We start from the raw sequence: 12,539 nt of genomic DNA, 5'->3' as shown, positions 1-12,539 counted from the left end.
TTCATTCAAGAAAATCCCAAAACCGAAACATATAAAGTTGAAAGAAGAAGGTGTGTGGTGTGTACAAAAAACGGAAAGAGAAAAGAAACCAGATACAGGTGTAAAAACTGCCCAGGGACACCGTCTCTCTGCCTAGATCCGTTTTGAACAATACCACACCAAGGTCAACTACTAGACACTGGATATGGAGAGCTGGGAAAAAGAAATAGCTTGAGAAAATGTAAGTACATAATTATAATAATGAACTGTAAACAATTGTAAATATAATATAATTTTTTGGAATTTTTCAAATAGCCATTTCATTTAAAAATATTTAGGTAAATGTCTGCACAAAACCTTCAATGCTTGCGAAAATAAAACACTGGGAGGGATTTAAATACCCCCGCTTAAATTCACGCTAGATGCATGTAACTGAGTGGACGCGTATGGTGCGTCGCACACGCTTGAGGGGTTAGACTTGGAGTTTATATAGATTGTAGCACCTACACAAAACATCAGTCTTTCCAACTATATGGCCAGGGATAAGACAGACATCCACATATAACAAGAGCCCAAAACACAATGTCACAAATATGCCCACAGGTGGCAACAACCATCCCATGTCAAACACAACAAAAGCAATCTCACAGACTGAACCTTATGCTCAAAAACAGTCTAACCTACATATCCATACCAAAACATACATAACTCATTCTGAAAAATCATCATCACTGAATTCATTAATCAGCATGGACTGAGGTGTTTCAAAACCAGATATGAGGAGAATGTGTGTACCTAAGAGAAAGAACCTGAATGTTGCAGAAAAAACTTCACACGTAAGAGCTTCTTATTTGTACTTTTCATCAGATATTACTGTAGTGATCAAATCAATTAAGATGGGATGGACACAGCATATACTACACACAAGAGGAAACATACTTTAGTCACAAACCCTAAATGGAAGAGATCACTTACGAAAACTACATATAAATAAGAGGATAATATTAAAATTAATCTTAAAGAAATAAGGTGAGATGATTTGAATTGGACTGATCTGGTTCAACATGTACCAGCGATGGGCTCTTATGGTAATGAACATTCAGCATTCGGGTTCCACAAAAGACAAGGCATTATGTGATTAACTAAGCAACTATTGGCTTCTCAAGACATACTCTGACCCATGGAGTTAATTTCGTGGTAAGTAGGATGGAAATTTAATTCAAAGACCACAGAATTAACATGAAGTGCACATAAGTTAGTACACAATATGCAAAAAGTAAAAGATAACTCATCTTAGACCAGGCTGCACAAAGGAATCCTGACCACTCTTGCAAAACTTCCAACTTGAAAGATTAATGTCCATGATGTAAAACAAGAAAACAGCTAATTGCAGATGCCTGTTTCATGGTCAGTTGTTGAGCCAGCTTTGCTTGGACATGTTTAGTGTTCACTGTTTCACATCTGTATCAAATATCATGGCTGGGTGGTTAACACTCATGTTTTATACTCTGTTGATCCTGGGTTGATTTTCAGTCTAGAGACCTATTCCCCTGATTAACATTTCTGTGGGGTTTCTCTGTCCCTCCTAACAAATATCTGGGTAATACCATGCCAACAAAATAGGCCATGACCAATGTTCATGACCTCTTCAAATCTTTTCCAATTCAGCACTCATAATAATCCTGTCCTTTAGTGCTGTAAAACGTATCTGATCAATCACTACAATCACTTAGATAACTGTTAGAAAGACTACAAAGCAGCCAACAAATTGCATACCAAAATCTCATTCTGAACTCATGGACTCAAAATGCAATTCATATTTATCGGCACTCCGAAGCACAGGATTAGTTGGATCCTGGACTTGAGACCTGTGTTGTTCTTCAGATATTTATCTCAAAAATTAGCAACATTACTACCAAGACCAAATTATTTTGTGTAAATTATAAAACTACATCACAAACTAAAAACATTAACATAGAAACTAAATCCAACAAGCTGGGATTACATTTGTGACAAACATAATCTGGAATCAACAAAGCTTGTGATAGTTCTATGGTATACTGGGTTGTGGTATCATCTGTGATTCTGTTAAGTACCTGCCAACAAAACCTTTCTTATTAAATCTAAGAAGGCCCTACTGTCCTGTCACAAATATACATCCAATGTAAACCTTAAAACTTTGCAGAGCGGCAATTTAAATATTTAAATCACCCTGGGGACCAGCATTTTTAAACCAACCACCCTAACTAATTAATATAAAGTCTCCTAATTAATTTTTTAACTAAAATTTTAGGAGAACACTTACCAATGCTCATGGAAGTGCTTGAGGGTGTGATATTTCTGGAAACATTCCCCTTTGTGAAGTGGCATTACACAGAACTTGCAAATGTACACAGTAATACTCCTTTTTTTGTGAACTGTGCAAACACAGCATTACCCTTGGAATGTTCACTCTTCACAATTTTCATGAGGGTATGTTTCTGCATATCAGCCGAGAGTCGCCCAGGGGGGCCCACATGAGTTGATGGGCCATGTCACACTAAGTCTGTGTCTGACTCTGGTTCTGCCGCCACCATCTGGTCTGTAGACCAGGCCTTTGCCACATTCATCAGAAATGCTTTATATTTCAATTTCGAATCAGGGTATAGATTTTTGTAAGCCAAAAATGAATTGAAAATGGCACAATTTATAAGCCACAAGGCAACTTTCTTTGTCCACTTTATTGTTTTCCTAGGAAGAGAATAATAGGCCAAGTATTTATTGGCTCTATCAACTCCCTTCATGAACATATTATACTCAGAAATACAAATAGGCTTCTTTACTTGTCCATGTCTCCTCTAAACATCAACCATGCTTGAATTGTGTATTGTGGAAATCATATTCACAACATGAGTATCCCTATCTCCAAAAAACAGTTCTGCTACTTCAGACACTCACGTTGGGTCTGATGGAATTTGTTGCACCCCCAGATTTCCAGTAAACTGTCCCAAAGTAGGCATTTTGTCTACTTTTCCCCATGTGGCTGTCCCTGCAATGTTACTACCCGCATTTTCATCGGAGCTACTGCCACTTTTACTGTCTGTGGCCACAATTCTTTGTTGTCCCCCGTCACTGCCATCGTCTGAGTCACTATCACTTCACGTCTCACAAGGAACATCAGATAGCTCATCGGAGAACAAGTCAGATATTTCTTGTTCTCTGAGAGATCACTTGGACTTCAACCGCTTTCGACCTTCATCCATATTGCACTCCTAACTTACTGCCTGGTACATACAGCTTGAAGACAAACAAAGGCATTTTCATTTGGAGTGGGATAGAAAAACAGAGAGGTCATGTTACTGACTACCAAGCAAACATTCGGCAGGTCTATTACACACCAGTTGTACATCTGCGTGGCGCCAGAGCAAGGTATATTGTGTTGCAACATAACGTGTCCTAAAATCATATTATTATGCAACCGGTCTGCCACGTTTAACACATTCAGGACCGGAGGGGCCAATTGGCCCTCTACGTTCCTATAGCGTTGCGGACTGGGCGGGCCAATTGGCCCTTTTCTTACGCGTTATGTTGCAACAGACTATATCTCGCTGTGTGGCCACGTTGCATCATAACTACTGCGTAGTTGACCTCGAGAATGTTTGCTAGCTTAGCCAGTAACATGATCACACTCATTTCCTGTCATACCCTAAAGAAAAAACAACTGGTCCGCAATGTGTTAAAAGCAAAAAGCATAATATTATGCAACTGGTCTGCAAAGTGTTAAGAGTAGGTGTCCTCACTGCACTGAGCTAACCTATTCACCCTGTTATGCTCAACAGGTCAAAAAGGGGATTATGTTTAGAAAACAACACTAACAACATTATTGATTAAGTATCTGCAATCAAACACAAACAGCCTGGAAAACATTCTGTAATATACTTGTTATCTACAAGCATTCAGGAATGTAATGTCACTTAAGTTAACTCTTCAAGCCAGTTAGGTCACAAAATATATTAGACCTTCTCATCAATCACAAACACTCCCCCTCCACCACATTTGTCTAGGCTTTTATGTTACAAACTCCAAAGCTTCCATATAAAGTTAAAAAGGAATATAATCAAATTTCCTAAAGCTTTCTCATTTTAGAAACAGCTAATGCATGCCATATATAATAAACAGTATTTATTCTCCTAAAATGTGTACAATGCTTTGTAGTATCTCCATAACTGAGTACTCAACAAGCACAATAAATTAACATCAAATCCAATGTGGGATGCAAAATTGCACATACATTCAGATAAATCCAAAAAAACATGAAATGTAGTTAATGAAAAAAAAAATGGTATAATTTTAGATATGAAAATTTATTCACTGACAAATGATGCCCAAACAGAAGATAATCAAAATCTGTAGTTTGGGAGAAGATAAACTGTCTCATGAATAATGTTCTGATACTCCATCATGTTTACTTTAATTTCAACACTCTTTGAAATACAGTCCTTTAAAATATGTACGTCTTTTCTTTAACACCAAACAGAACACTCAAAAAATTCAGGTAAATGTAAAGTTGTTCTTATGTTACAGCACAGAAGCATATGGGACATAGAAGTAAAACTTCCAGCATTCTTAACCTTGGTACCAGTTGGAGACTATTATGAGCGGCATGCTTCAACTCTTTCACACTCCCATCTCCTGCAGAAACAGCCATTTGTATCTATTTTGTATCCATGGGTTAAGAAGTACAGTGTTCCCCACAACCATTCTTGATCAAGAAAAAAATCCTGGGAATGAAACCCAGACCTCCAGCCTATAGCAAGTCATCTTAGCGACTGTATTTTCTCAGCTCAAAACATTCAACAATAATTAAAGAGTAAACAACAAAAAACTTATACAGTTGTATGCCACTTTTGCTCAATAAATTATGAAAAACAAAATATTTAAGGTGTTCATTAGACTCACCCTCATACAGAAAAGTACAGTGTCTTTGAAACAGAACTTATATTAATCACAAATCAGTTCCAGAGAGAAATTTGTTAGTCCAATGACTAACTAATAAATAGAACATATTTTCATTAAAACCATTCCAGTAGACTTTTCAACACACTCCATAATTCAGGTTATATAAAACTGAAATATTACAAAATTATTTAGGACAAAAAACTTCTCAGAAACTTACATTCCACTTAAAACAGAGTTTACAGTGGTAAATTATGATTTTTGCACAACTATGAAAAAAGTATTTTCTGGATTATCTATAATGAACAGACATGAAGGTCATATGCAGCCAAAATGCTTTAAATGTACGTAACATCCATGCAAGCATCATGTTCTTATTCGACTCTGTAGGAACTCACTCATCTCTGCTGATTCCATTAGGATCTGAAACATAAAGACATATATTAAATACTAGTATGAAATTACAACCTATGAAATTTGAGTTATGACAAAATTGACTATTCTCCTACCCTAAATCTATATCTATATTCAAAACACAAGCCTTATACAAGCTGACAGAAGAAAATGCTAGACATTTCTCTGTGACTGTACTATCATTTCTAAGCTGTATGTCCAATGTTTCTGCGGGAAGGTTTAAATGTACTCAGAAAGATCAAACTAATGTCAACTGTGATCTCTGATGTAACGAAAAGACCAATAGTATAACATGGATGGCCAGGACCAATAAACACCCCTCGACTGAATTCACACAAGGCAACAATGGAAGATGCGTCTCAGTGGAGGAATGTTATTGCACGTTACTAAGCAACAGTGCACCAATGAAGACACTGCTTAGGTATCACGTGACTTCTCTGTGTGGTATTCCTTATGCAACAATAGAACTGGGTTTTCTGTATGTGGTCCGTGCGGAGGCTATATAACGAGGACTACAGAGGCATACAGAATAAACCGTAACTGCCAAACAGTAATAAATATCTGCTCATGAGCCCCATTTACTGGCTGACTTACCATCAGTCGCAATGTTACTTTGACTCTGACTTACACAATAACACCAGCAGTTTCCGAGACAGTAAAATATGGTCATGAGTCTCAAGGAAATTGGACCTGAGAAACACTGCACTGGCAAGTGTCAACAGCATATACAAAAGACAGACCCATCCTCTCGTCAGAGATGGTGCTCCACAAAAACAAGACCATAACTGTCAAACAGTAATAAATAACTGATCATGAGACCAGATGGGGCTCAACACCAAGACTTATTGACTGACTGACCATCAGTCACAATGTCACTTTGGCTCTGACACCAGCAGTTCAGTTCAGTTCAGTTCAGCAGTCGTAAGCCAGAGGATTCCAGGATTCGTCAGGAAGAGGTCATTCAAGGCAGTTAAATAGTTGATGTGTTAATCTTGAGAGTGTTTGTGTGTTATAGATACAGCAATCTTGAAAGTGTAATAATGAATTGTAGTTATGAAGTGTGAAATTATCCAATAAATCGAGTTATCAAATCCAGAACCCATTATTTACTGCCGTGTTACCAGGATACACGAGACAATATCATGTTTCCACCGTGGCTGTCATCCAAGGCCAGAATAAACAGGGTATAATGGCACAGTTATTCCATGTCAAAGTAGACCCCAGCTCTTAGAAGTTATGACAAATATTAATTCTTTAATCATTAAAGTTTAATTTCACTACATTTATTTTAATTACTCTATTCATTTAAGGGCACTAAATGACAATTATATATGAAGGCAATATAGTGTTACTAATTTTTGCATTGTTTCTTTATGCTTGCTATTATAACACTCATTTCTTTTCATGACCATTTGGTCTACAATAAACATCCTAATCACTTTTTGTCAATCTTGTGGACACTTCCTATGGATAATATTCCACTCCTCTATTCTCCAATCATGCCTTCACCTCTCACTGCCAGAGCTATAAAAGGGTTTCCAACCTCCTCCATGACATTAACACTGAAGATGTTAACCACAATTTTTGGAAAAAACAGAAAATACTCAACACAGCTCAGTCCCGAAAGAAGTTACACAGGTATAAAGTTATTTTTTTATTTTAACTCCCACTCCTTTCATATCCCATTCATATTGAAATACCATATGAGCCTTTGCTCAAGGTAACATTACATCAGGGCCTCAGACTATTTGAATAATGCATTACTATGAATAAATTGTGAACACTGGCACTAAATAAAGGGACACAGAGCAAAAAGGCTGTGCATTGGCATGATCATCTAAAATGACACTGAAAAACATGCATTTATAAGGATATCAGCCAAATCATGAAAATGTGATTACAGTTCCTAACAAAAAAAATTACATTAAAAACATGCATCTATAAGGATATCAGCCAAATCATGAAAATTTGACTACGATTCCTAACAAAAAACATTTTGTTTAGAATTATGAAATAGTGTTATGGGGAAATACAGAACTCTTGGAACATCTTAATCTAGTTTCAAGATTAAGAATGGTGGAGCTATAATTCCACTTACCCAGATCTCTTCACGGTGTGCTTAATTACTTAAGCAGAGGGACAACTTGACCTTTACCTAGATTATAACTACAAACGTGTGATGACGGTAAGATAATGACAACAAAATGCTGTAAAAGCCAATGATGAATAAGTAACTCAGCACTATATAGATATATCTCCTAAAATTTCATATCCAGACAATCTCATTTCATAAACACACTCTGTGGTAGCTGTTTCTGCTCTGATCCATCAACCCTCAATCCAAAACCCATACTCTTTCTTAATGTTACTAGCATTATTATTTCATATACAAAAATTGGATAACTCTGTAATTATGAAGAAAGAAGTCTTCTGGGATTTGGCACCGTGTATATGTGGTGTTAACCGACGCTTCAGAGGAACGCATTGCCTCCATCTTCAGGGTAGAAGGAAAAATACAAGAAATCCACACATGAAGAGACCATGAGAACTGGTAAAAGCAGACATCCGAAATGTCGGTTAACACTACATATTCACAGTGCCAAATAACAGAAGACTGCTTTCTTCATAGTCACCGCCGTGAAAGCCTCAAATCTTACAAACTCTGTAATTGTGTGAATAATATCTTCACTCTATTATATTTCAGCATCCTGTTACACTCGCACAATATATATGGACAAATACCGTCTTAAGTGCAACAATTTTATTGTAGTTTTTACTTCTTTCTCCTCCTCCACACTACATGTTTCGGCCCTAAATGGCCATCATCAGGTGTGTATTACTCACATAGCTGTTACACTGCTTGTTAAAATTTAAAATCACCAGTCTTTCTAATTGTATAAAATCTTTGTTAATCTACACGCGTCGATTTGATTTTTAAAATAGCACTTTTTAAAACTTTAATTCAAGTTAAAATGTCTATAAGATCTCCGTTCTCTTTCTTTTTCAATTTTTTTTTAATTAAAATTTTTTCAGGGTACATGCCCTATATCTACGGTGCTGCAGCGGCCACTTCTTGTTTTTATCGCTGTTCATGTGTTGTCTGTAATATACAAATATTCGTGTTACTATCATATGTTATATCATGTTATGTTATTCTTATATGTTTATTCTGTTATTTGTACTTACTCTGTGTAGGCGCTCTCTGTGTGTCGCTGCTTATCTTTAATACGTTTGCTGTCTGGTGTACTGTGTGCTGTGTTTTATGTTCGTGAGTGTTGGAGGGGGAAGTTGTAACAACGGGAAAAAAGGGTAAACATTTGAATACATTACAGAAATACCATATATATAAAATAAATAAGAAAGGCCTACAAATGAATGACACACACATAGAAACATACAATCCCATATTTCAAACTATATACGAAATCTATACAGACTAACAGTACCTCCCTCCCCCCACTACCCATTCCCCCTCCAACACTCACGAACATAAAACACAGCACACAGTACACCAGACAGCAAACGTATTAAAGATAAGCAGCGACACACACAGAGAGCGCCTACACAGAGTAAGTGCAAATAACAGAATAAACATATAAGAATAACATAACATGATATAACATATGATAGTAACACGAATATTTGTATATTACAGACAACACATGAACAGCGATAAAAACAAGAAGTGGCCGCTGCAGCACCGTAGATATAGGGCATGTACCCTGAAAAAATTTTAATTAAAAAAAAAATTTGAAAAAGAAAGAGAACGGAGATCTTATAGACATTTTAACTTGAATTAGAGTTTTAAAAAGTGCTATTTTAAAAATCAAATCGACGCGTGTAGATTAACAAAGATTTTATACAATTAGAAAGACTGGTGATTTTAAATTTTAACAAGCAGTGTAACAGCTACGTGAGTAATACACACCTGATGATGGCCATTTAGGGCCGAAACATGTAGTGTGGAGGAGGAAAAAGAAGTAAAAACTACAATAAAATTGTTGCACTTAAGACGGTACTTGTCCATACATATCTTCACTCATTTGAAGAAATGGTTTAATGCCAATAAATCTATATTAATTTGAACAATCTAATGTTAATAAAACAATTGAAAAAGTAGGAACTTGTAATTTCCTTGGCCTGCAACTTGATAATAACTTAAATTTGGGGGGGGGGAAACTCTTTCAATATACTATCCTTAAAGTAAGTTCAGCAACTGTGAAGGTCCATGTTCAGTCTTAAGGAAGTCAATGAGAGATTTATGGTGAACAAAGTAGAACTGGGGAAGGTTCCTCTCAGTGCTTCCACTTTCCCCTGTCAATTATCACTCCACCAATGCTCCATTCTCTCATCTATCATTCAGCACTGGTACAATAGGCCCATTTGTTGCCTAAGTATTAAGGAACTCTGGCTCACTTCACAACAAGAATAAAGAATTCAGCATCTTTTGCTACAAAAATTGTCACACAAATCATAAACACTTTAATTTTAAAATGAGTTTTCTTTGCTTAATTCTAATCCATTATTAAATTATAAGAAGCAATTGAAATAAATATCTGACATCCAAAAGAAAATCATCAGCATAATGGCAATCATTAAAAGAGACTCTCATGCAGAAAATTATTTAATAAATATAATATACTTTCTTGGCGGCTCCTCCAGAAGGACTCAGCTCCATGATTGAGTGAGTAAGTAAGTAAGTAATATACTTTCTCTAGCCAGTGAATTTTTACTCTCATAACACACAACATGCAAACATTTTAAACAAATTCAGATATAAACAGTTCAGTAGAAGATAAACCTGACCTGCATATACAGAGTGTCCCAGGAGGAATGTGCCAAACTTCGGGAGGGTGTGCCTTATGTTAAAGTATGCCGATATAACCCAAAACACCTATGTCCAAAGTTGAACGGTTACGGAGATAATGGCCCAAGAAAAGTGTGGTCTTCTGGCAGGTCCAAGCACTGTACCTCGCTGTACCTCTCAGCTGAGAGCCCTTATCTATGTTTGTCCTTGAGTGCGATGATACTCCCTAGCCGTGCTTATGTAGTTGGCTCATACCAGAACGCGCAGTCAGCACGTTACGTCATCGCTCGCCAGTCATGTGTTATGTATACTGCTTGGAAACCTAAGGACAATTATGACATGGCGAGCGAGTATTTTGTACTTCACTTTTATGGCTTTCCGTCACTCACAAGTTAGTTTGATGTTACGTACATTATTAACATTACAGAATCCACATATTCCTGCCAGTTTTAATATGTATTTTGTAATCAACAAGTGTGTAACCCCGGTCAAAGTTTGACACTTCTCGGGCCATTATCTCCGTAACCGTTCAACTTTGGACATAGGTGTTTTGGGTTATATCGGCATACTTTAACATAAGGAACACCCTCCCGAAGTTTGGCACATTCCTCCTGGGACACCCTGTATATGCTAGATATCAGATGTACACTATAGAGGAATCAAGTTAATATTGCAATGATACAATGTACTGACATTTTCTTCATACAATATGGGGGGGGGGGAAGAAAGAAAAAAGAAATGTTACTAAAATAATGTGCCAGCAGATAAACTTTAAAATTGACCTTGTGTTTTCTGGATAACACTGCCCAATCCCCACACCCTAGTACTGGCACCTGGCATCTATTCATCAGGAACATCTTTTAGCGCTTATTGGCTATTAGTCTGACAGTGCCTGAACCTTAGCAGACATTTCTTCTATCCCATTTTTTTAACCACCAGAAGTTTAATTAATATGGTCTAAATTACACTTTAGTATACAAGAACCTCTTCCTTATTTGCTCATGCTTTCTTGAAAAATAAGTGGAATTACCCTCTTTTTTTCACTTAAAACCTCATCCAAAATAGAACTGTTTAGGACAGACTCTCCACATGTTATTGGTTGAATGTGCTGTGAAACTGGACATTCATCATTACAGTTCTCTCTCTTTGAGACACCTGTTGAACTCTCTTGATGTTCTATTTTGTCTCCATCAGTTTTCCCTCTGAACCACCCTTTTACCGGCCTGGAATTTAGAATTCTCTTCTTCTTTATTTTCTTCAGAGAAATTTTTGGCATTTGTTCTTTGTAACAGCAGTTAATTTCTGAAGAATTTGTTTTGTTGAGAAGCACTGATGGCTGGAACATATCACTCAACTGTTCCGGTGTTTTTTTAATTACATTCTTTTCTCCTCCATTACGGTGGTAATCAGATACTTCTCTCACATGAGACGAAATTTCTCCAGGAACACTTACCGCTGCGTTGGGATAATGGAAATTGTTCACATTCATAATTTTTGGGCTGTCGCTAAAAAAAAAAAAGTTACTTATACCATTGTCCACAGACAAAATGTCGCATCTAACACTGGGCTTGCGTTTCGACAGTGTTCTGATAAAAAAAAAGGGCACACAAAATAATAATGACCTGTTCTGCATGAATCACAGTCAAGTATCCCTACAATGACTGGGTTAATTGGTAATGTTAGCAACCATACTCTATAGAGTTTATACAACTTGGTTACACTGCACCCAAAATGAAAAGTATATCATTTTCTGTCAACTGATCAATGTGTGTTTTAACATTTAACCTAATCTGAGAACAGTAGACTTTCCACTGATCTTCCAAAAACAGAATAAAATGGAAAGAGCAAAATATTAATTTTCCATTTGCGAGCACCACATTATCCACCGATCTTCAACACCTTTACAACCATACACCAGATAAACCGCGGCCATTAACCGCCTTACACTTACCACCGCTTACCACCAACACTGAAACTCTTCGTTTGTGGTGGGCAACATGGCCGCGGTGACATCACATGGCATTACTGCTGCCATCTCTACGCAGACGTACTCCGACTAAATGAGAAATGGTCACCAGCACCGACAGCATGATCAATAAAATAGAATGCTACCATACCATCCAATGCGGTCTCCCCACCTCTTCCTTCGGAACCATCCCCTTCACATAAATTGCAATACATAATTTTGCAACCACATCTCTTGTGCTGCAGAGCTTCTTACTTCGTTGTTTTTTCTTCTTTCTATGAACTGGGTTCAATATCACCATTCATATCCGTTCCAAAGGATAAGAGTGAAGTGATATTGAACCCTGCAAAAAAAAAAAAAACAAAACAAAAAAAAAAAACGCAACAGAGTAAAAACCTCTGCAGCACAAGGGGTCAGGGTTGCAAAATCAGAAAGTTT

At 36.9% G+C, this 12,539-nt stretch overlaps 1 protein-coding gene across 1 annotated transcript; it reads right to left on the bottom strand.

The window, feature by feature from the left end:
• Positions 1 to 3,000: 3,000 nt before the first annotated feature.
• Positions 3,001 to 12,102, bottom strand: LOC117282040. Its single transcript, XM_023851258.2, has 3 exons — positions 12,087 to 12,102; positions 11,166 to 11,640; positions 3,001 to 5,337 (listed from the first exon to the last, which is right to left on the bottom strand). The coding sequence occupies exons 2-3, from the start codon at positions 11,622 to 11,624 to the stop codon at positions 5,281 to 5,283; spliced, it is 516 nt and encodes a 171-aa protein (XP_023707026.2). The 5' UTR covers positions 11,625 to 11,640; positions 12,087 to 12,102; the 3' UTR covers positions 3,001 to 5,280.
• Positions 12,103 to 12,539: the final 437 nt, after the last annotated feature.

This window comes from Cryptotermes secundus, unplaced genomic scaffold, assembly GCF_002891405.2.
Source record: "Cryptotermes secundus unplaced genomic scaffold, Csec_1.0 scaffold2250, whole genome shotgun sequence".
Taxonomy (NCBI): Eukaryota; Metazoa; Arthropoda; class Insecta; order Blattodea; family Kalotermitidae; genus Cryptotermes; species Cryptotermes secundus.
Note: the sequence above shows the minus strand (reverse complement) of the source record. Positions and strands in the feature narration are given on the sequence as shown.

Bases quoted from the DNA above. Each gene is read 5' to 3' on its own strand.
- LOC117282040 (XM_023851258.2), bottom strand. From the start codon at position 11,624: ATGAATGTGAACAATTTCCATTATCCCAACGCAGCGGTAAGTGTTCCT. The intron at 5,338-11,165 runs GTAATTCCACTT...TTTATGTTTCAG, and splicing joins TTTTAAGTGAAAAAAAGAGG to ATCCTAATGGAATCAGCAGA.